The 25,162-nt window shown below is 45.8% G+C and overlaps 1 protein-coding gene across 1 annotated transcript in view; it reads right to left on the bottom strand.

The window, feature by feature from the left end:
* Window positions 1–4,955: 4,955 nt before the first annotated feature.
* Window positions 4,956–25,162, bottom strand: part of LOC140402497 (equilibrative nucleobase transporter 1-like) — a 74,799-nt gene continuing 54,592 nt past the window's right edge. Inside the window, exons 8-10 of the mRNA XM_072490340.1 lie at window positions 24,907–25,099; window positions 8,767–8,890; window positions 4,956–7,182 (exon numbers count right to left, since the gene is read on the bottom strand). Of these exons, the coding sequence (XP_072346441.1) occupies window positions 7,036–7,182; window positions 8,767–8,890; window positions 24,907–25,099 (464 nt within the window). The 3' untranslated portion in view covers window positions 4,956–7,035. The remainder of the gene's footprint in view (window positions 7,183–8,766; window positions 8,891–24,906; window positions 25,100–25,162) is intronic.

Below are 25,162 nucleotides of genomic sequence, written 5' to 3'. Positions count from 1 at the left end.
TGGACACTAAGGGCAATCCAGCATGGCCAATCCACCTAACCTGCACATCTTTGGACTGTGGGAGGAAAACGGAGCACCCGGAGGAAACCCACGCAGACACGGGGAGGACGTGCAGACTCCGCACAGACAGTGACCCAAGCCGGAATCGAACCTGGGACCCTGGAGCTGTGAAGCAATTGTGCTATCCACAATCCTACTGTGTGTCATGATAACATAAGAACATAAGAACTAGGAGCAGGAGTAGGCCATCTGGCCCCTCGAGCCTGCTCCACCATTCAATGAGATCATGGCTGATCTTTTGTGGACTCAGCTCCACTTTCTGGCCCGAACACCATAACCTTTAATCCCTTTATTCTTCAAAAAACTATCTATCGTTATCTTCAAAACATTTAATGAAGGTGCCTCTACTGCTTCACTGAGCAAGGAATTCCATAGATTCACAACCCTTTGGGTGAAGAAGTTCCTCCCAAACTCAGTCCTAAATCTACTTCCCTTTATTTTGAGGCTATGCCCCCTCATTCTGCTTTCACACACCAGTGGAAACAACCTGCCCGCATCTATCCTATCTATTCCCTTCATAATGTTATATGTTTCTATAAGAGCCCCCCTCATCCTTCTAAATTCCAACGAGTACAGTCCCAGTCTACTCAACCTCTCCTCGTAATCCAACCCCTTCAGTTCTGGGATTAACCTAGTGAACTCCTCTGCACACCCTCCAGTGCCAGTACATCCTTTCTCAAGTAAGGAGACCAAAACTGAACACAATACTCCAGGTGTGGCCTCACTAACACCTTATACGATTGCAGCATAACCTCCCTAGTCTTAAACTCCATCCCTCTAGCAATGAAGGACAAAATTCCATTCGCCTTCTTAATCGCCTGTTGCACCTGTCAACCAACTTTTTGTGACTCATGCACTAGCACACCCAGGTCTCTCTGCACAGCAGCATGTTTTAATATTTTATCATTTAAATAATAATCCCTTTTGCTGTTATTCCGACCAAAATAGATAACCTCACATAATATGGTCAAAAGTTATTTTCATGGGGAAGGAAAGCAGGAGGATGTGTTCTTTGTTACAAATCAGGGAGAATATTAAATCAGGATCTGAATTTGACATTCCTCAAATTATATTATACAATGATGAAGTAATATCAAATTCAGTTCAATTAGTGAGTTATCATCAGGGGAAAGTTCACAGTAACATGAAATAGTTGTTGCAGTTACACAGCTGTCCATGGTGGAGCAAATTGCGAAGCACAAAGTGGATTATTCAGAAAAATAATAATCTTTATTGTCACAAGTAGGCTTAAATTAACACTGCAATTAAGTTACTGTGAAAAGCCTGTAGTCGTCACATTCCGACGCCTGTTCGGGTACACAGAGGGAGAAATCAGAATGTCCAATTCACCGAACAAGCACGTCCTTCGGGACTTGTGGGAGGAAACCGGAGCACCCGGAGGAAACCCACGCAGACACGGGGAGAATGTGTGGACTCCGCTCAGACAGTGACCCAAGCGGAGAACCTAACCAGGTATCCTGGAGCTGTAGCAACAGTGCTGCCCACTGTGCCACAGTGCTGCCCACGACAATATCATTTCATGATATTGATGTACGAGGTTTTGTTCCAAATGAGTCAGATCCATACAGACTAAAGCCACTGAAGTTGGCACAGGTGTAAAAGGAGACGAAAAGCATGCTTCCGAATTATATCATTGAAATGATTTTCAATGGTTGGAGCTCACCAATCGTGATGGTAACAAAGCCACATAGAACGCAACTTTTGTGTAGATCATAGAAAAGTCGATGCAGCAACAAACTCATGTTCACGTAGCATTCCTGCTTTAGAAAGCGGTATTAAAATGTTTGGGCAATAAAATTGCATTACTATGATTGACATACTTAGTGAATGCTGTCAGACGCCTTTATCAGGAAGGGTGACGGAAGCTTTGACTTTCGTAACGCCAAATCGTCAATTCCAGTTTACAATTATGCAATTTAGAATGCGAAATGTGCCAGTGACATTCCAACGACTAACCAACAAGGTTTTTTGATGAACAAATTGTCCGGTGTACATGCACGTTCTGGTGGTATTCATTCAAATGTGGAAGTAGCATTTGGAACATTTGAAGCTATTGTTCGATCGAATCCAAGAGGCTAAGTTGGTGCAATCTTGACAAAAAGTGACTCTGAAAGCCCGAGTCGGTTCTGCGGCTGTACTATTTGGACATGGTCTGGTGGCCAGAGGGAACGATAACACAAATGTCATTTGGGAGAAACCAATAACTTCAACGAGAAAAGGGATTATTTGTGGGTGAATGGTTTACGTTGAAAATTCGTGCCAAATGACTGCATTGTGGTTTGCTACACTGACTGAACTGTTGAAGAACGACAGGAAATCTCATTGGACGACAGAATGTAAGGAGGCATTTGATTATCTGAAAGCTGTGTTGACCACTGCACCAGTTCTGGTAACCCCGAATTATGACAAGAAATTTAAGGTGGTCAGTGATGCCAGCGATGTGGGCGGTGGTGCTGTACTATTACAAGAAAATGACAATGGAGTAAAATACGTGTTGGTTGAATTTATCTAAATTTTGTCAAATAAGCATTCAGCCATCGAAAAGAAGAGATTGAGTTTCGTATTGACGTTGAAACATATTGAAATTATTGAAATCCAGAGAAATTTTTACTTCGGAATTCAAGACTGTTCAGATGGAATTTATTCCGATAATAATTTAACTTGAAAATTGTACATCTCGCCGGAAGAGAAAACCTGATTGCAGATATTTTATGACGGCTTTGAGATGTGAGAAGAATGGAACGTTTAAATGTGGGAAAGTAACACTGAAATGGACTATACTGGTGTTGGTGTAAACTTTCTGCTTTGATAATATGCTGGGATATGAATTAATGTCTGCTTATTTTCTGCTGAGACAGTGACCTTTGCACTAAGAGTGACTCTGACAGATGTATCCTCTAAAGACAATCGGTCAAGTTAGGACCAGTGCTCCACGGACTGCAGGCGCTGCCATTCTAAGCTGTCAAGACAGCTGCGAGAGGAAGGGTGGCCTCTAAATCCACATCTCGGACTGGCAACCCACAACCTTATGACAGGCAACTCATGACCTAATGACCTTCTGTAATCACGCATGCAACATATGGATTGGAGAAATGCAAGCTACTGTGCAAAGAATTGATAGCTATATATGGAATGGACTGCGATATTAAGAGAATAAGAATTTATAGTTGTATATGGAATGAACTGCGGTACTAAGAGAATTGATTGGCTCTATGTAAATGAGAATGCCAACTATTTCTGCTTTTGAAAGGGTATATTAACCCACTTTAAGCCACAGCTCAATGGGAAAGTGTACCTGCAGGGCCGAGGGATCCAGGACTTTCTCCCAGAACTCTGTAAACAATAAATTATTTTGCTCATGTTAAGGTCTACTTGCGAACATTTTCACCCACCACTGGTGTTTAAATGCGCATCCATGTATATGAGGAGGTATGTTTCATACGGTAATAGTAATGTTTATTAGCATTTAGCATTTAAAGTTGAAAAGCCAATGGAAAATAAGCCAGATTTTTAAATTGCTTATTAATGTGTGATTGTATTTATGTTGTATACATGTTGCACTAATGTCATTCAAACAAATTTAAGATGCATGCATCAAGTATATCTGCCAAAACTGTGTATATTGTGTTCTAACAGTGAGGGCCTCCTTGATTTTGCAGGAAGAGTTTTCTGGATCGATTTGGGAAGCATCTACTTGTTTGTAGATAGGTGGCTAATGGACGGTTGTTTTAGTCTGGAGTTCCCAAGGGTGCAGATTATTTATAAGACATATATTTTATGTTGTTCCGGCTAATCTTGGGACATCTTGTGTGAGAAGACAGAATAAGGTCTTATTCTGGGATAATTAAAGGGAGGAGCCAGGTTTGTCTGCAATTTTCAGAATGCCATGAGATTTTAAATGCAATAAGAGTCTTTCAGATGCCTCTTGAAAAGTTCTCGCCAACATCCCTGCACAGAGAAAATGAATTAAACGTGATTGCTAACTTTTTTGATCAGTGGCAATTGAACTATATTTGTTTGTTTAATTTGTAAAATTGGCACAATTAGGACATACGCTCGATTTCCTTCTTTCATTTAAGAACTGTTAACTGTAAAGCTATTTTTTTGTTGTTAATGATGTCAATTCTGTGTTTCGATTAATGTTATTTTATCAGAAAATATTCCCATAGGTCATTGATATCACTCCTGTGGTGCATTCAACCTCCCTCACAGTTTCAGCAATTCCATATAGTAGAGTTCTCACCCGGCATCCCACCACAATCCTTCAGAGTTCAACCACATACAATCTCTCACAACTCTACCGTGATCACCCGACAGAGTTGAACTGTATAAAACCTATCAGACTTCACCCTTAGTAAACCCGTCACAACGCAAGTGTCGAAAGCGCATCATAGTTCTGTCTCATACAACTCATTGGAGATCAAGTGTATATAACCCGCCACAGTTCACTCGCATTCAACCTTGTATAGTCCATCTCAGTGCAACCGCATGCAACCGATGGCAGCTCAATAGTATATAACAGCTCACCGTCCAATTGCATACAACTGACCGCGTCTCAACTACATTCCACCATCACATTTAAAACGCATAAAGCCCATCACAATTTAAACATATATAATCAATCGCAGCTCTGCCGCATACAACCCACCAAACCTCAACCACACAACCAATCGACCTTGCCCTCTCTTCAGCACTCAAGACGAGTCAAAGGAACTCAAAACGTTACCTGCGCTACCCTCTCCTCAGATGCTGCCAGAAATGCCGAGTTTTCCTGAATTTCAGGCTTTTATTACAGAGTGCAATATGTTTCATAGCTCTCATTATTTCTTAACCACAAAGAAGAATTTTGAAATAACATTCCTGCCAAAATATTATTTATTTTGATGACCAGAAGCAAAAAAATCATTTCATTTCAATACGCTAAGAAAACAAACATTATTTTTAAACACACAAAATAACTAAAAATTAATTTAGAAAACCCAAACCAACACATTTTCATTCGGTCGCTCCGACAGGGATTTCAGTTTTCTAACATTTTGTCCCTGAAGATTACAATTGATGTAATGGACTGCAAATCGATATCCCCAAATAAAATACAATTCATACCTAAATATTGCACCATTTTCCAGCGAGAATGCCCAGTGTGGCAGCCTTCGAGTGGAAATATACTCCCGCCAAACGGCGATAGAGTCGGGCTCTGCAAATTTATACTCATTAAAAGGGAAATACTTTCAAGAAGCAGAGTATAGTGGCACTGTGGTTACCAATACTTCCTCACATCACCAGGTTCAATTCCGGCTGAGGTCGCCGTGTGGAGTTTAAATGTTCTCCCCGAGTCTGTGTGGGTTTCCTCTGGATGCGGCACGGATTAGATTGGCCGAAAGGCTTCATTCTGCCCTGCAGGGAGTCTATTCTAAAGAGTTTTAACTTCAGGAGCTGTAATAGAAGGCAGAAGCACATAGCAGAAAAAACACTGGTGGACAATGAAAGCAGAAGAGAGGGGAAAGGGAAAAGGGAGAGCGAGGAAGAGAAACAGACTTGAATTTTAAATAATGAATGTGAAGGAGTCAATAGGAGGCAATGAATGGAATAGCGGATACAATGAGAAAGGGGGAAATCAGAAAAGGGGTACGACAGGAGGTTAGGAGGGGAAATAAACGATATAAAGCAGAAAAAGGCCAAAGGGCGAGAGAGGTAAGGAAGAAGCGATCGCATGGGAAGTGAGGGAAACTGAAAAGGGGAGGATAGGGAGCAACAGTTTTGAAGAATAAAGGGATTAAGGGTTATGGTGTTCGGGCCGGAAAGTGGAGCTGAGTCCACAAAAGATCAGCCATGATCTCATTGAATGGTGGAGCAGGCTCGAGGGGCCAGATGGCCTACTCCTGCTCCTAGTTCTTACGTTCTTATGTAACAGCCGATATCAGAACCGGAGTGTGGAGACGGAGTGAGATTGGAGAACGTGGGGGTGGGGGTCGGGTTGAAACATCTGAGGTAAAGGAGTCAAGGCATGTCGGAGCAAAGCTTTAGTTCCATTGGAAGGTTATGCCTCAGGAGCCTTGGTAAGTTCCTGCAGTGCACATTGGATATACTAATAACAGTTACCACTGTGTGCCAGTGGTGGAAGGGCTGCATGGTTGTTGAAGGAACAGCAATTCAGAGGGATGATTTGTCCTGGCAGGTTTAGAGCTTCTTGACTGTTGATAGTTCCCAGGCAAGGGAAGAGTATATGGGAGAGAGTATACCGTAACATTCTTGACTTGAGCCGGTTAGATGATGGACAAGCTCCTGGAGTCTAGACGTGAGTTGTTCGCCGGAGACGGCCGTCTATTAACCTGCTCTTATAGACAAAGTATTGTGACGACGGGTCTAGTTAGGGTTCTGGTCAGTGGTAACCACCAGGATATTTATACTGGGAGAGTCAGCCATCGCCCTAGTCTTCTGTGACACTCCTTTGTAGCTTTGTTTGCTGCCGGGTATCCCTGGAAAGGGAGAATATGGGCTTCGTCGGCACGATGGATGCCTTTGGCCTGGCAGCGGACACCGCTGGAACTGGATAGTTTTATCTACTGCATGGATCACATTGGTGTTGATGTTTTAAGTTTGCTCAGATAATAATAATAATTGCTAATTGTCACAAGTAGGCTTCAATGAAGTTACTGTGAAGAGCCCCTAGTCGCCACATTCCGGCGCCTGTTCAGTAAGGCTGGAACAGGAATTGAACCGCGCTGCTGATTTAGCCCACTGTGCTAAACCAGCCCAAGTTATACCGGTACCTTTGATGCAATATCTAATTACGGGTCTGCCTTGTATATTCCACCCCTTGATTTGTTGAATTAGTTTGTTCAGTAAATGAAAAATGCGCCAACCCTGCATAGTCTAACCCAAAACACACCCTTCACAAACCCAGCTCAGTAGACTCCCACTTCAGCTAATACCTTGCGTAGAGTCATTTATTCATTCGTCCTGCTTCTCTGGAACGGCAACTGCGCCGAGGGATGTCATGAGCTCACTTTTCTTCTGTTTTTCTTGTCGGCAATAGAGGTAAACGTTGATGGGATGGATGCAGGCCAGAGATACAAGGATGATGAAGCCAATGTTCAGCTGCACAATTTCAAATAGTTTATATTCAGAAAATGAATATTTTCTGATCGATTCATAGATTCATACAGTGTAGAATGTAACCATTCAGTCCGTCGTGTTTGTGTGATATCTGGGGAGGAGAAATGCAATTGGTCCCGCGCTCCAGCTCTATGCTCACACTCTTGCATCGTAATTTTTGAACCAATTTTGCTTTGCAATTATATTGCCTTATTGGAATCCCAATCAGGTAGTAAGTTCTAAATCCCAAGCATTCGTTGCATGAGGGTTTCCTAATTTCAACTCGATATCTATTTCCTACAAAGTAAATTGTGGTATCTTCTTATACAGACAATGATAACAGAAGAAATAGGAGCAGAATTAGGCGTTTCGGCCCACTGAGTCTGCTCCGCTATTCGATCATGGCGGATATGTTTCTCATCCCCATTCTTCTGTCTTCTCCCATAATCCCCGATCTACTTATTCATCAAGAACCTAGACATGCCCCTCTTAACTAGAAATAGCCAAATTATATGTCACTCTTGGGCCGAAAAGAATCTACGGATATGTGGGGAAGGCGGGATCACAATATTGAACTTGATGATCAGGTATGATCACAATGAATGACGGAGCAGGCTCGAAGGGCCGAATGGCCTCCTCCTGCTTCTATTTTCTATGTAAAGACATTCGGTGACTTGTCCTCCCCGGCCGTCTGCGGCAATGGGTTTTATGGAATCACGAAACCTGGCTAAAGACATTTCTCCTCTTGTCTGTTTTAAGGAATCGTCCCTTGAGTCTGAGGTGGTGCCTTTGGGTTCTAGTCTCTCCTACTGGTGGAAACATTCTATCCACGTCCACCCATTCTAGTGTCACTTCTGCCAGACAAAACAGCATATGATTAGTTTGCCTAAATAAAACAGCCTAATTTTGAACACATCCATGAAAAATGCTTGTTTCAGTCTCTGTGACCCACGGAGAGTAATAACGGCCAACGGTAATCGTTCTTCACAGGGGCTAGCCCAGTTTCTCTGTGATTCAAAAGACTTTCAAATTCATCCCAGTTGCGGGCTGGCGATATTGAACACATACTTAACCATTGAGTCGGCATTTGTGTAGGTATCAGGAATAAATGCTTGCTGCCTTTTTTCCGTTATTACTTCGTGGGATGTGGATGTCACAGGCTGGCTGGCATGTACTTCCCATCCCTAAGTGCATTTAAGAGTCAACCACATTGCTCTGGGTGGGGAGTCACATGTAGGCCAGGCCAGATAAGGTTCTCAGATTTCCTTCCCTGAAGGACATTAGTGAATCTGATGGGTTTTTGACAATCGACAATGGTTTTGTGTCGTCATTAGACTTAATTAAATTGCAGATTTTTAAAAATCGAATCAAAATGTCACCATTACTAGTCTAGTGACCACACCACTACACCATCGCCTACCTCATACCCGCTGAACCACCTGCTCATTGCTCAGTTCATATATCCCTCCATCCAAAAATATAGCTGGAAATCTGATGAATGCTCTTGAAACTCCTCTCACTGAACCTATGATTTCTGGGTATATTTATCTGATCGATGGTAAATAATCAATATCAGCTGATACTCACATACAGAGGATCATGTTGCAGAGGTCCCTGAAGAAGAGCGAAACAGGCATACTGCAACAAATTGACAATTGCTGCGATAGCCAGGTCCAGACCAAAGATTTTCCCAAAGTGGCAGCGCGGAAACCTGCAGGAAATAACCCGGCCCAAAAAGCAGGAGTTTTAGTGAATTGCATTGGGTCATTGTTTCAGAAACTGATTCAATGTCACTTATTAACATCCCGACCAAATATATTCGACCTCAAATAGTCATCCAATATTCCGAATAACTTTCAGAACTCATCCTGTTCTGAATTACTACTTTGCGCAAAGTATTCGGCCCCACATTGTAGAACATGGAACATCCAATGCAGAAGAGCATTCGGCCCATCCAGTCTGCACCCACTTCAACCCTCATTTCCGACCTGTCCCCGCAACCCAATAACCCCTCCTAATCTTTTTGGACACTAAGGGCTGTTGCTAATTGTGTTTCTCTTAATTTGGCTCTGAAGATGGCGGCCAATATGTTCGCCTTCCTTAATTACAATTACATTTGCTCGAGAGTCGCCGGGTATCTTTCGATACCGCCACAAGGTTCAAAACTGAATACAGATCAAAGACTCGATACTCCAGTTAGTAAGTTCAAACTCAATGTTCATTTATTTACAGTCAAATATACTCATGCGTAAAACTCTACAAACTAAACTGTCACTACTGCTAAAGCCTATACTTAGCTTCGGGCGCCCACTCAGTCAGAGGAACAATGGCCGTTGTTCGGTTCTGAGGCTGCTGGGGTCGAGTTGGTACAGAATAACAGCTGGGAGCGTCTGTCTCGTAGCGTGTGTTGACCTTGGACTTACTTCTTCTGATGTTGCTGTCGGGCAGGTTTCTCCTCGGTGAGAGCCGGGGCCACAAGAGAGCGATTCTATCTTGGGAGATTCTTCTTATACACTAAAGGAGCTTCGCGTGCTTTTGGGCGGGCCTTGAACTTGGCCCCAATTAATTGGGCCGTTTCCCAATCATTCTCATCGATTTCCTCCAACAGAGGGGTGGGTGCCCTGATTGCTGGGCGTGTCCGAGGTGGCCATTGGCTCTACACTGCCCTATCCTATGAAATGCAATTCTTTATCTAAAATCATTTTACTTACATACATCAGTATAAAACTCTACGGGGCGCTACGATATTCAGGCATGCATTGCAAAATTTTAAAAAACTGGAACCTCTAACTATCCTCAATAAACTATCCTCACTCAAACAATCAAAAATAATCTACAAAATGTTCGAGGTATGTACTTTACTCAGAGAGTGGTCAGGGTGTGGAATGGACTGCCTGCTGTGATAGTGGAGTCGGACACTTTAGGAACTTTCAAGCAGTTATTGGATAGGCACATGGAGCACACCAGAATGACAGGGAGTGGGATAGCTTGATCTTGGTTTCAGACAATGCTCGGCACAACATCGAGGGCTGAAGGGCCTGTTCTGTGCTGTACTGTTCTATGTCCGAACACTTTAAATGTACAAACAACAGCAACACAAGTTTCTCTGGCCTGGCAGTCAGACACAGAGGTTTACATTTCTTTATTGAACAAAACACACATAAAGAGAAGCGGGTGCACTTTACTTCATGTCAAGGGGTTCAGGGTTTGGTGAAGTCTGAAAATAGGGGACCTAAATGTGTATACTGGGGCACGAGAGAGGTAGGCTCTCCTTTGCCATTTCCTGATTCTAAGTGTCTGCACGACACTGCAAAGTATCGCCAGCACTAAGAGGGCTTCTACTATGTAGGATAGTGAGTACCAGGTGATAAACTTATCACACCGGATCGGGGTATCGTTAACTGTCTCAGGACTAACTGTCTCGGGGTTCTGTGTAGGGCATGGGTGGGAATCATTCACGGTTTGTGTGGTAGGGGTCAGGGGGGTATCGTCCGCGTGCAACTGAAGGGATCCCGCTAAGATCCAGGTGCAAAAGATGGAGATCATCTTCATCTTTCCGTCTTCTTATTTGTCTTCCTCTGGGGTTCCTGAGGTTCCAGAGTTCTATGGACACAAGCATAATATCTGTTATTATCTTGCTTAAGATCTCGTATGTCTGTCTGTCTGTCCTTGGTTGCCAATTACCCATTATGATTGGTCACCATCTGTGACTCCCTCATTTAAAAAAAATGTTTAAACCAGATATTTGGGACAAGACATCCGAGATAAATACTGACATAGTGCGAGCTGTTTTGCAGCCTTTGCGATCGACCATCCTAGTGTTCGAGGATGTAAATATCATATGGGAGCAACCTAAGGGTTGCCAAAACCAAACAAAATAATTTCGAACTGAAAGAGCCAAAATGGGGTGCGTATGGGCCGCGCGGGCAAGAAATGGGTGGAATCCCCGGGTAGGATGGTGATCAGTGCCATATGTGCTCTACCCGAGCGTAGCTGACCAGAGGGGGGTCCTCAGGCAGGGCGGTGACCAATGCCGTTTCTCCACTGCCTGAGCGACCGGCAAGAACGGGTAAGAATGTTGTCGTCGTGGGGGCTGCCTCTCGTGATCGAATCAGGAGAGTAGCTATGAGTGTCTGTCTACAAACTAGTTCCTCTGAACGGTTGTTTGTCGACAAACCTGTTCCATTAACAGGCATTGGGCGTCAAAAGGGTGGTGGCGTGGGCCATGAAAAACTTTCAATTTCACAAACAACAAACATGTACATTAAACGAACAAACATAAAACAAACATGCTGCAGGTTCCATCAGAAAGGACACCGTATCTGTCCATCGGTTCCTTTTTCCCCCCCATCATCTGGACACCTCATTGATCAATAGCAAACAGGGTGGCAAAGGGATTCGATTGGTGGGAGTACGCCTCTATGTCATCACCTTCTCCCGGCTGCCATACTCTTGACTGGAATAGTTTGGCTAAAGCTGCTTGGGGTGAATTGGGGTCCATCTCATCATTCCGGATGAGCCTGAACGAACTGTCTCGGTGCCAGAATCGTGTGTCGAGTTTGGAGCTGTTAGGTTGTAATCCGTAATCGTCGGGTGGTGGGTCCGGGTCAGGGGCTTTGATGTATGTGACCTTGAAGGGGTCACTGGAATCATGCTCGGATTCGCTGGGAGTGGGGCCTGGTACAGGGGTATAATTATAAGGTGGTGTGCTGTGACTGTTGTGATTGCTATCGCTATCACTGTCGCTGTCGCTGCTGGTTGAAGGAAGGCAGAGGCGGAGTTGTGCCTCTGGAGGTGGAGTTGAAGTTGTGTCTGAGGATGGGCTGGGGGAGGGTAGGAATACGTCATCTGTGGGTGGGGTGTGCCCGCCTGCTGCTGCGAGCAAGGTGTGGTGTGAATGGTTGTCCTGCGAGCCATAAGCCTGAAGCTGGTTTATGTGAAACCACGCAGACTTGCCATTGGGATATGTGATGTTGTCGACCGAGGGGCTGACTTTGTCCGAAATGGAGAATGGTCCGGAAAATTTGGGGGAAAGGAATGAACAGCGAAAACAGCGCCGGAGGAGAGGGCAGGGAGATTTAAAAAGCGCAGGAGGAGAGAGCCGGGACAGCGAAAGCAGCGCGGGAGGAGAGAGCCGGGACAGCGAAAACCGCGCCGGAGGAGAGAGCCGGGACAGAGCTGGGAGAGGTGAGTGCACAAAAGCTGTGGCAGGAATGCCTTTAGTCATGGAGTGCTGATTGGAACAGAGTGCATCTGAGTTTAGGTGAGTGACTGAGTTTGGGTGAGTGGCGAGAGAGGGCTGTGTTCGGGTTTATCCTTGGGGTTCTATAAAGAAATGTTTTTAAAAATAAATTAAAATTAATTAACTAGTTGAATATGGCTGGACAGGTGATGTGCTGTTGCTGTATGATGATGGAACTGGTGGATCCCATTGAGACCGTCAGTGACCACATCTGCAGCAAGTGTTGGCTGCTCGAGGAACTTCGGCTCAGAATTGATGAGCTGGAGACTGAGCTGCACACACTGCGGCACATCAGGGAGGGGGAACATTACCTGGACGCTATATTTCAGGAGGCAGTCACACCCGGTAGAATAAGTACTGTTAATTCGGACAGTGGTCAGGGACAGAGTGGTGTGACTGCAAGGGAGGCAGGTAGGGGGATCCTGAGTTTAGAAGTTGAGGAGCCTCAGCCCTTGACCTTGTCCAACAGGTATGAGGTACTTGCTCCCTGTGTGGATGAGGAAGAGGGCTGTAGGGAGGATGCGTTGACTGACCACTGCACCGTGGTACAGGAAGCCATTCAAGAGGGGAGAGCAAAAAGACAAGTGGTAGTTGTAGGGCATTCTATAATTAGGGGGATTGATGGCATCCTTTGTAAGCCAGATCGAGAGTCCCACATGGTATGTTGCCTACCCGGTGCCAGGGTGAGGGACATCTCTGATCGGCTTGAAAGGATTTTGGAGAGGGAGGGGGAGGATCCAGTTGTTGTGGTCCACGTTGGGACTAACAACATAGGTACGACTAGGAAAGAGGACCTGTTTGGGGATTATCAAACACTAGGGACCAAATTAAAGAACAGATCCTCCAGGGTTATAATCTCTGGATTACTACCCGAGCCACGTGCCAATTGGCATAGGGTTGAGAAAATTAGGGAAGTTAACACGTGGCCAAAGGAGTGGTGCGGGAAAGAGGGATTCCATTTCATGGGGCATTGGCATCAGTACTGGGGCAGCAGGGACCTGTACCGTTGGGACGGTCTTCACCTGAACTATTCTGGGACCAGTGTTCTAGCGAATAGGATAAATAGGTTGGTCACAAGGACTTTAAACTAGCAAGTTGGGGGGGAAGGGAAATGTAAAGCAATGAACAGTATAATGGTTAATGGAGATCAAGGCAGCAGGTTTCGTGACAGGTTATTATGTAGAGATATGGGTTCAAAGACAAGGAAAATTAGGAGGAAGGGTAAGAGGAAAATAAATTGCGAAAAGTTACTGATCAAGGTGTTAGGATTCATAACAAAGACATAAAAAACAGCATAAGTGTACTTTACCTGAATGCTCGTAGTATATGAAATAAGGTAAATGAGTTGATGGCGCAAATCATCGTGAATGACTATGATTTAGTGGCCATTACTGAAACATGGTTAAAAGATGCTCACGACTGGGAGTTAAATATCCAAGGGTATCAGACTATACGAAAGGATAGAATGGACGGTAAGGGCGGTGGTGTAGCTTTGTTGTTTAAGGATGGCATCCGCGCAATAGTAAGGGATGATATTGGTGCTATGGAGGACAAGGTTAAATCAATTTGGGTGGAAATCAGGAATAGTAAGGCGAAAAGGTCACTGATAGGAGTAGTCTACAGGCCACCAAATAGTAACAGGATGGTAGGGCAGGCAATAAGCAAAGAAATAATGGATACATGTAGAAATGGTACAGCCGTTATCATGGGAGATTTTAATCTGTATATCGATTGGTTTAACTAGGTTGGTAAAGGCAGCCTTGAGGAGGAGTTTATAGAATGTGCCCGGGATAATTTCCTGGAACAGTTTGTAATGGAACCTACAAGGGAACAAACGGTCCTAGATCTGGTCCTGTGTAATGAGGCAGGATTGATTAATGATCTCATAGTTCGGGATGCTCTTGGAAGGAGCGACCACAATATGGTGGAATTTAATATACAGTTGGAGGATGACAAGGTAAAATCAAACACTAGTGTTTTGTGCTTAAACAAAGGCGATTACAATGGGATGAGAGAAGAACTAGCTAAGGTAGACTGGGAGCAAAGACTTCCTGGTGAAGCAGTTAAGGAACAGTGGAGAACCTCCCGAGCGATCTTTCAGTGTTCAGAAAAGGTTCATACCGACAAAAAGAAAGACGATAGAAAGGGGAAAAATCGACCGTGGATATCTAAGGAGGTGAGGGAGAGTATCAAATTGAAGGAAAAAACATACAAAGTGGCAAAAATTAGTGGGAGACTAGAGGACTGGGAAGTCTTTAGGGGACAACAGAAAGCTACTAAAAAAGCCATAAAGAAGAGTAAGGTAGACTATGAAAGTAAACTGGCTCAGAACATAAAAGCAGATAGTAAAAGTTTCTACAAATATATAAGACAAAAAAGAGTGGCTAAGGTAAATATTGGTCCTTTGGAAGATGAGAAGGGAGATTTAATAATAGGAGATGGGGAAATGGCTGAGGAGCTGAACAGGTTTTTTGGGTCAGTCTTCACAGTGGAGGACACAAATAACATGCCAGTGACTGATGGAAATAAGGATATGATAGGTGAGGACCTTGAGATGATTGTAATCACTAAGGAGGCAGTATTGGGCAAGCTCATGGGGCTAAAGGTAGACAAGTCTCCTGGCCCTAATGGGATGCATCCCAGAGTGTTAAAAGAGATGGCTAGCGAAATTGTAAATGCACTAGTGATAATTTATCAAAATTCACTAGACTCTGGGGTGGGCCCAGAGGATTGGAAAGTAGCAAACGTGACACCCCTGTTTAAAAAAGGAGGTCGTCAGAAAGCGGGTAATTATAGGCCGGTAAGCTTAACTTCGGTTGTAGGGAAAATGCTGGAATCTATCATTAAGGAGGAAATAGCGGGGCACCTGGAGGGAAATTGTCCCATTGGGCAGACGCAGCATGGGTTCACAAAGGGTAGGTCATGTCTGACTAATTTGGTAGAATTATTTGAGGACGTTACCAGTGCAGTAGATAATGGGGAGCCAATGGATGTGGTATATCTGGATTTCCAGAAATCTTTTGACAAGGTGCCACACAAAAGTTTGCTGCATAAACTAAAGATGCATGGCATTGAGGGTAAAGTGGTAGCATGGGTAGAGGATTAGTTCACTAACAGTAAGCAGAGAGTGGGGATAAATGGGTGTTTCTCTGGTTGGCAACCTGTAACTAGCGGGGTCCCTCAAGGATCAGTGTTGGGCCCGCAGTTGTTCACAATTTACAGAGACGATTTGGAGTTGGGGGCCAAGTGGAATGTGTCAAAGTTTGCAGACGACACTAAGATGAGCGGTAAAGCAAAAAGTGCAGAGGATACCGGATGTCTGCAGAAGGATTTGGATAGGTTAGGTGAATGGGCTAGGGTCTGGCAGATGGAATTCAATGTTTCCAAGTGTGAGGCTATCCATTTTGGGAGGAATAACAGCAGAATGGATTATTATTTAAACGGTAAGATGTTAAAACATGCTGCTGTGCAGAGGGACCTGGGTGTGCTGGTGCACGAGTCGCAAAAAGTTGGTGTGCAGGTGCAAAAGGTGATTAAGAAGGCTAATCGAGTTTTGTCTTTCATTGCTAGAGGGATGGAGTTCAAGACTAGTGAGGTTATGCTGCAATTGTATAGGGTGTTGGTGAGGCCGCATCTGGAGTATTGTGTTCAGTTTTGGTCTCCTTACCTGAGAAAGGACATATTGGCACTGGAGGGAGTGCAGAGGAGTTTCACTAGGTTGATCCCAGAGTTGAGGGGATTAGATTATGACGAGTCGTTGAGTAGACTGGGACTGTACTCATTGGAGTTTAGAAGGATGCGGGGGAATCTTATTGAGACATATAAAATTATGACGGGAATAGACAGGATAGATGCGGGCAGGTTGTTTCCACTGGCGGGTGAAAGCAGAACTAGGGGGCATAGCCTCAAAATAAGGGGAAGTAGATTTAGGACTGAGCTTAGGAGGAACTTCTTCACCCAAAGGGTTGTGAATCTCTGGAATTCCTTGCCCAGTGAAGCAGTTGAGGCTCCTTCTTCAAACGTTTTTAAGAAAAAGATAGATGCCTTTCTAAAGAATAAAGGGATTTGGGGATATGGTGTACGGGCCGGAGAGTGGAGCTGAGTCCACAAAGATCAGCCATGATCTCAATAAATGGCGGAGCAGGCGCAAGGTGCCAGTTGGCCTACTCCTGTTCCTAGTTCTTCTGATGAACTGGGGTTGTAAAGGGAAAGCATCACTCGCTGCCCTACTGCAAACTCAGTGGCGTGTACTGTTTTGTCGAAACAAGCCTTGCTCTGTTTCTTCCTGGTTCCAAGTCTCACAGCTGCTGCGAGCTGGGCTGCCTTTATGTCCTCTATTAACTCTTGTACCGCATTTTCCTGCGTGAGGGTGGTGACTGCGGGGCTGGCCAAATCCAGTCCTAATAAATACTCTGTCCCGGGGCGTCCGGTCATGAGGGGTTGGGGGGGGTGTCCTGTGGACGTGGATACCGTGTTTCTTAGGAACATTAAAGAAATGGGAGAACTGAATCCCAGGTGAACAAAGAACAAAGAACAAAGAAATGTACAGCACAGGAACAGGCCCTTCGGCCCTCCAAGCCCGTGCCGACCATGCTGCCTGACTAAACTACAATCTTCTGCACTTCCTGGGTCCGTATCCCTCGATTCCCATCCTATTCATATATTTGTCAAGATGCCCCTTAAATGTCACTATCGTTCCTGCTTCCACTACCTCCTCCGGTAGCGAGTTCCAGGCACCCACTACCCTCTGCGTAAAAAACTTGCCTCGTACATCTACTCTAAAACTTGCCCCTCTCACCTTAAACCTATGCCCCCTAGTAATTGACCCCTCTACCCTGGGGAAAAGCCTCTGACTATCCACTCTGTCTATGCCCCTCATAATTTTGTATACCTCTATCAGGTCTCCCCTCAGCCTCCTTCGTTCCAGTGGGAACCAACCGAGTTTATTCAACCGCTCCTCATAGCTAATGCCCTCCATACCAGGCAACATTCTGGTAAATCTCTTCTGCACCCTCTCTAAAGCCTCCACATCCTTCTGGTAGTGTGGCGACCAGAATTGAACACTATACTCCAAGTGTGGCCTAACTCAGGTTCTATACAGCTGCAACATGACTTGCCTATTCTTATACTCAATGCCCCGGCCAATGAAGGCAAGCATGCCGTACGCCTTCTTGACTACCTTCTCCACCTGTGTTGCCCCTTTCAATGACCTGTGGACCTGTACTCCTAGATCTCTTTGACTTTCAATACTCTTGAGGGTTCTACCATTTACTGTATATTCCCTACCTGCATTAGACCTTCCAAAATTCATTACCTCACATTTGTCCGGATTAAACTCCATCTGCCATCTCTCCGCCCAAGTCTCCAGACAATCTAAATCCTGCTGTATCCTCCGACAGTCCTCATCGCTATCCGCAATTCCACCAACCTTTGTGTCGTCTGCAAACTTACTAATCAGACCAGTTACATTTTCCTCCAAATCATTTATATATACTACAAAGAGCAAAGGTCCCAGCACTGATCCCTGTGGAACACCACTGGTCACAGCCCTCCAATTAGAAAAGCATCCCTCCATTGCTACTCTCTGCCTTCTATGGCCTAGCCAGTTCTGTATCCACCTTGCCAGCTCACCCCTGATCCCGTGTGACTTCACCTTTTGTACTAGTCTACCATGAGGGACCTTGTCAAAGGAATTACTGAAGTCCATATAGACAACATCTACTGCCCTACCTGCATCAATCATCTTAGTGACCTCCTCGCAAAACTCTATCAAGTTAGTGAGACACGACCTCCCCTTCACAAAACCGTGCTGCCTCTCACTAATACAATGCTGTTGTTCTGTTGCACGATTTTCCTGAGGGTGGCTTTAGAGTTCTGTTCATCCTCTCCACAATGCCACTTGACTGGGGGTGGTATGCTTTGTGAAATTTTTGTCTGATTCCGAAAATTGTGAGGACGTTTTTCATTACTCGTCCTGTAAAATGGGAGCCCTGATCAGATTCTATACTGCGTGGGAGGCCCCCTCTTGTGTTGTGCAGTGTTAGTATTTTAGTTGTTGTCTTGGCCGTATTCGTTCTCGATGGGAAAGCTTCCACTCATTTTGTGAAAGTGTCGATGGCCACCAACACATACTTACAACCATTTCTGTACGGGGTGGAGGGGTAGGGGTCCTATGTAGTCTATCTGCAAATTCGTCCAGGGGCCATTAACGGGGCATGTGTGACTAAGCTGAGCCTTTTTTGCATATCTGTCCGGACTGTCCTGGGCACAGATTAAGAAATTTTCAATGTCGTGAGTAACATTGGCTTTTAAATCAGGCCACCAGCAGAGCGGTCTGAGGTGGGCTAGGGTGGGTTCAATGTCTCGGTGTTCATGATTGTCATGGAACTGACAAATAATCTGGTTCCTGTCCTGGCTGGGAACTTCATAAATGCCTTCTTTTAAAATCACACCGTCATGTGTGGTGATTGCGTTTTTAAACTTGTCAAACGGGGCTGGGAAGCTTCCTTTTAAAACATCCCTGAATTTTTCATCTTCTTTCTGGGCCTTTGCTAGATCCTGAATGTTGGTCTGTGAGACCTGAACCGCGTGAACTGGGGTGCTCTCGGGGGTTACCAAAAGTAACCATGCCTGGAACCTGCCTTCGCTAGGGCGTCTGCTTTAATGTGATGGGGAGGTGGGCGGGGGGGGGGGGTGGGGGGGAGGAAACGGTGATGACTGCGAACCTTAATTATTCCGTATTTTCTATTTTTGGCTGTCTCTAGGATATGTCGGAGTAATGGGGCTCAGGGTAGGGGCTTTCCGTGTGCAGAAAGAAATCCTCTAGTTTCCCACAGGGGTATGAATTCCGTCAAACTATTACAGACATACAGGCTGTCCGAATAGATGTCTGCTGGGGTCGGGAACGAGTTGGGGTGGTCTACAATATAAGCAATTGCTGCCAGTTCTGCTGCCTGCGAGCCTAAGTGTCCTGCAACTTTAGTGAAATCTCATCTAGGGCGCGTCCCTGCGCGTCCTCTGCATAAATGCCGCAAACGGTAATTCTCTTTCCGTTCAAAATGTGTAGGAGCCGTCCACAGAAGTTTTCAAGGATGCGCACGTGTCTGTGGGCTGGGGTTTCTGGGGTGTACTACCTGTTTTCGTGGGAGGTGTGTTGTGTTTTGTGGTGATGATCTCACACTCGTGAGGGGTTCCTGCATATTGCAAATTATCGGCTAGGATGGTGTGGATCTTGGTTCTTTTGACTGTAATGTCCCGTCCCTGTAAAAGAAGGGTCCAACGGGCTGCGCCGATTTGGCTGACTGTGCCATCTTTAAGTCGACCGTCTAATAATAGCTGTATTGGGGTGTGTTCAGTGAGAATGGTGATGGGGTTGAGTCCTGTAATATAGGTGATGTACAGTACTGTACTGCCCCAAAGGCAGGTGCCTTTCGCTGGCAGAAATTCCTTGCTCGACAGGATCCAACACGCGTGAGGCGTATGGCACGGGGCGTAACTGATCCTGGCATTCCTGGAGGAGTACGGCCGATAGGATTCGGTCGGTGCTTGCAACTTCGATTGCGTACGTGGAAAGTGGATCTGGGACCTGTAGTGCGGGGGCTGTGCTGAGGGCTCTTTTCAAAGTATCCACGGCATCTGTGTGCTGTGGAAGCCATTCCCAAGGTGCCTTTTTCTTGAGACGGTCGGATAGGGGTGCTGCTTTTGTGGCGAAACCGTCGATGTGGTTTCGGCAGTTACCAACTAGTATTAAAAATGAGCGGAGGGCTGAGACATTGTGGGGAAGGGGGAATTTAACGATCGAGTCAATTCTCTTTTGCTCGATCTCGCGTTTATCATGAGTGATTACTGTACCCAAGTAAATCACTTTTTCCTGCAAGATCTTGCCCTTCTTGGGGACGACTTTACAACAAATTTCTTTTAGGAGTGCTAGGAGTTTGGCGAGAAGCGATATGTGCTCTCCCTTTGTGTCTGTCTGTAGTAACAAGTCGTCTACATACTGGACCAGACAATCGGGGCGGGAAAATTTTGCGAGTCCATTTGCCAGTTAGCGGTGGAAAATGGAGGGGGAGTTGTGGTAGCCTTGTGGAAGGCACGTCCACGTATACTGTTGTCCCTGAAACGTAAAGGCAAATTTGTACTGGCACGCTTTATCCAATGGAATGGACTAAAAGCCGATACTAATGCCCAAAACCGAAAAAAATTTTGAGCATGGTCTCGGGACTCGTGGCTACGGTGGGGGCTGCTACTGGGGTTACTTTGTTCAGTTTCCGGTAATCAATGGTCAGTCGCCATGTTCCATTGGGGTTTCCTGACGGGCCAAATTGGTGCGTTGTTTGTGGAGGCTACAGATCTGAGTATGCCTTGATCCAGGAAACTCTCTATTACTTTTGAGATTTCTCCCTCTGCCTCTTGGGGAAAACCATACTGCTTCTGGTGTCTGGGGTCGGGACCTGTAATGTTCACAAAGCCAGCTAATTTGCCACAGTCGTGCTTGTGCTGTGCAAATGCTGCTTTGTGTTCCTGCAGGACTGCCCTAACCTGTTTGTCTGCACTAATGGCTCGAGGGTCGAACCAGAAGTCTTCTACTGAGCTAATCCTGTTTTCATAGCATCCAACTGTGAGCGTGGCGGGGCCTCGAGCTGCCTTTGCCATTCTCCATACACACTTGTTAACTGGGTCAAAAGAAAGGTTGTGGGAGCTCATAAAATCGATCCCTCGGATATGTTCAGCTGTCTGGGATAGATCGACCAAAACTACGGGGTGTTTAGTTGTAATGTTCCCTATTTGTATCGCTACAGGGGCTGTGATGTGTCCTTGTTGTAAATGACCTATAAAGCCGCTGAGTGTGACGGTATCTGTTGTGGGCTATGTGTCTTGTTGAAACAACTTGGAGGAATTGAGTGTGGTGCGGGACCCTCCTGTGTCCCAAAGAAATTCTACAGGGTGTCCCGGAACTTTGCCTGCTACGACCGGGCTACCGGACTTTTCCCAAAGGGTGTCGCAGACCCAAGTTGGGGAGCCCGATCACCGTCAATCAGTGTCGTTCATGTCTATGTTCTCTGAACGGGCGCTAACGCCATGGATTGGCTTTGCCCTATTCCTATTTAGGGTGCCTGCCTGTTGGCTTCTCTGCTGCTTTTGGGGCGCGTTGCACTCTCGTGCAAAGTTGCAAAGTGTCCTAATTGTCCACAGTTGTAACATTCCTGGGGTTTTGGCTGTGGTGGGCTGTGCCTGCCCTCATTTACCCATGCGGGGTTCTGGTGCACTTTAACTGGATTCATGTTCTATGTCTGCCTGCTCATCCTCAGGTTTTGCAAATGTGGTTTTGCCTTGGACTGAATGCTCCCAAGCGTGGGATAATCGCTTCAAAACCCATTTCTCGTTGTGGGCCTTGTCTGAGGGATTGTAATTTGCGCAAGCTCTCTGTCCTGCGTCTGTCATGTGAGAGACCAGGATTTGAGTCCATTTGGCGATGTTATCTGCGGACAAATGGGCGTGGGCTAACTCTCCGAAAACTGCTGTGAAATGTATCCACAAGCGTCCAGCAAACGCTGTGGGGTGCTCTGTCTTCTTTTGCCTCCACTTGTTTAGGCCTTCTACGGGGTCTCCTCTGTTGTAGCCGATCGCATCAAGGATCGCTGTGTGCATCTCTTGGAGTGTGCCTCCTCCTACATTCTGTGGGTCGGGAAGGGCTGCCACAACTGAAGAGTCGAGGCTTAAAACTGTGAGCTTCACTTGCTCCTTTTCATCCAGGCCGTACATGGCAGCCTGCTCTTTAACTCTAGCGAAAAACTGGTTGGGGTCTGATGTGGGAAGGAATGGTGTAACGTTTCCACACGCGTCCCGTAATTGGGTCACGGTTAATGGGGTTGTATATAGGAAATCTCCTTCTCCTGCGGCCCTGCGGTGTGTGGTTACAGGATTCATGGGGTGCTTTCCTCTTTTGGGGTTATTCTTGCATACATGTCCCATGTACGTATCTGTGGGCAGTCACATTTAACTCCTGCCAACCGGGGCCGTTTTCCTGGTCTAATTGTGGTCCAAACGTATTTTGAAACACATTCTGAACGGAAAGCAGAGATTGCAATTCTGCAATTTGCTTCGGGCACTTTGCGTGATCTCCCGAGCTCTGCCTTTGTTCCATCGTGGAAGTGTGGAGCGCTCGTAGGGCTGCTTTCAAATCATTGCACTGTTTCTGCAATTTCTCTACCTGTTGCTCGGTTTCTTGTCTTACCAAGACCGCACGTTTCGTGTCCTGGAGGCCTTATCATATTGCATCTGAAAACGGTTCAAATGGGCGAGACAAGACTGGTGTGCCCACTTGGCATCATCCACCTCTCTGTCCCTCGCTGCTAACTGTTCTCTCAAATCTTTATTCTCTTTCTCAAACTCGCTCACATCTCCCTCACTATTTCTGTCTCTCTCCTCTATCTCTCTACGGAGCATCCTAACAACCTTCTCTGTGCCTCGTTGTGGATCTCTGACCGGTTCTCCCACCAAGTATGTCCGATACTCCCAGATCCTGTTTCCTCATTGTCACAGAATTCGCTCCAAAAGGGCCATCCTTTTCCTTTGAGATATTTCCTGATCTCATCTTCCCAAACGGGACACTGTCCTACTCTACTGGTCGCTGCGACCTTTAATTCCTGGGGGTTCATAAGGCGTTCCATTGCCTTCATTGCCATTTTCTCTATCTGGGTTCTCTACTGAATTTGGAACAGGGGGGTGATAAAGTGGTGATGTAAACACGGGTACGGCTTATGCTAATTTCCGGCCTACAAAACACCCGACAGTTTTCCGCAACAAAATCTCTCAGGTTTACCTTATATCCCTATTAGTACGCATGCATTAACACACTTCCGAATCTCAGAGGTTTGATCAGTATTGTTCTTACACTTGTGGTTTTTCTGTTTCCAATTGGATTCCAATTCAAATTTGGGTTCTCTCGGAGTGGTTAGGCCACTTCGAAGTCAAATCCCACCAGAGTCACCAGTAAATTGTGTTTTTCTTAATTTGGCTCTGAAGATGGCGGCCAATATGGTCGCCTTCCTTAATTACAATTACCTTTGCTCTAGAGTCGCCAGGTATGAACATAGAACATAGAAAATACAGCACAGAACAGGCCCTTCGGCCCACGATGTTGTGCCGAACCTTTGTCCGAGATTAATCATAGATCATCATTGATTTTACAGTGCAGAAGGAGGCCATTCGGCCCCCTGAGTCTGCACCGGCTCTTGGAAAGAGCACCCTACCCAAACTCAACACCTCCACCGAAACCAAGGGCAATTTTGGACACTAAGGGCAATTTATCATGGCCAAGCCACCTACCCTGCACATCTTTGGACTGTGGGAGGTATCTTTCGATACCGCCACAAGGTTCAAAACCGAAAACTGATCAAAGAATCGATACACCAGTTAGTAAGTTCAAACTCAATGTTAATTTATTTACACAGTCAAATATACTCATGCGGAAAACTCTACAGACTAAACTGTCACTACTGCTAAAGCCTATACTTAGCTTCGGGCGCCCACTCAGTCAGAGGAACAATGGCCGTTGTTCGGTTCTGAGGCTGCTGGGGTCGAGTTGGTACGGAATAACAGCTAGGAGCGTCTGTCTGGTAGCGTGCGTTGACCTTTGACCTTGGACTTACTTGTTCTGATGTTGCTGTCGGGCAGGTTTCTCCTCGGTGAGAGCCGGGGCCGCAAGAGAGCTTGGGAGATTCTTCTTATACCCAAAAGGGGCTTCACGCGCTTTTGGGCGGGCCTTGAACTTGGTCCCAATTAATTGGGCCTTTTCCCAATCGTTCTCATCGATTTCCTCCAATAGAGGGGTGGGTGCCCTGATTGCTGGGCGTGTCCCAGGTGACCGTTGGCTGCTTTGTTCTGGTCTCGTCTGGCGCCGGGGTGTCTGTCTTGGTATTGTTTACTTAAATGTTGCCTTTTTGTTCCCGGGGATGGCTCATTAGTATGGAAATGGTTTGCAGCATCGGTCTTGTCTGGGAGCTATGGCTCCAATCAACAGACAAACCTTGCAGCTGCTTGTTTTCTCAGTATTGTCCATTTTCCCTGCAATCTTGGCAAAGTGTCCATTTTGTAATCGGGAAGTGGCCATCCCAGATGGCTGCAGGGCAATTTAGCATGGCCAATCCACCTAACCTGCCCATCATTGAACTGTGGGAGGAAACCTGAGCACCCGGAGGAAGCCCACGCAGACACGGGGAGAATGTGCAGACTCCGCACAGACAGTGACCCAGCGGGGAATCGAACCTGGGATCCTGGTGCTGTGAAGCCACAGTGCTATCCACTTGTGCTACCGTGCTGCCTGAAACGAGCTCTGTTTTGGGGAATGAATCGTAATTCCTGCACTGAACCTCCAGGATATAATATGATGGGAGTCAGAATGGGCTCAATGGTGTGGCAATCCCAGTCTCAGCATCTGAATTTCGCTGCAAGAAATGTGGTTCCCTCTGTGGGTGTCGACTTACGCAATGGCGATGAATGAAGCGTTTCCCCCTAACAGGAATGAGCGATCGATCACCTGCAGGGCAAAAGTCAGGTACTGAACCTCTGTCACAGGGATCGAGGCGGTTATTGTGTACAGGACACACAACATGACAGTGATGGCGAGAGACAGCACCGCTGATTCCATATCAGCCAGTCTTTGGGAAATGGGCGAGTCTGAAAAATAAACAAAGAGAAATTCAACCATTTTAACCTCTCAACGTGAGGGAGTGAATCTAT

The sequence above is a fragment of the Scyliorhinus torazame genome, chromosome 25, assembly GCF_047496885.1.
Source record: "Scyliorhinus torazame isolate Kashiwa2021f chromosome 25, sScyTor2.1, whole genome shotgun sequence".
NCBI classification, from domain to species: Eukaryota; Metazoa; Chordata; class Chondrichthyes; order Carcharhiniformes; family Scyliorhinidae; genus Scyliorhinus; species Scyliorhinus torazame.
Note: the sequence above shows the minus strand (reverse complement) of the source record. Positions and strands in the feature narration are given on the sequence as shown.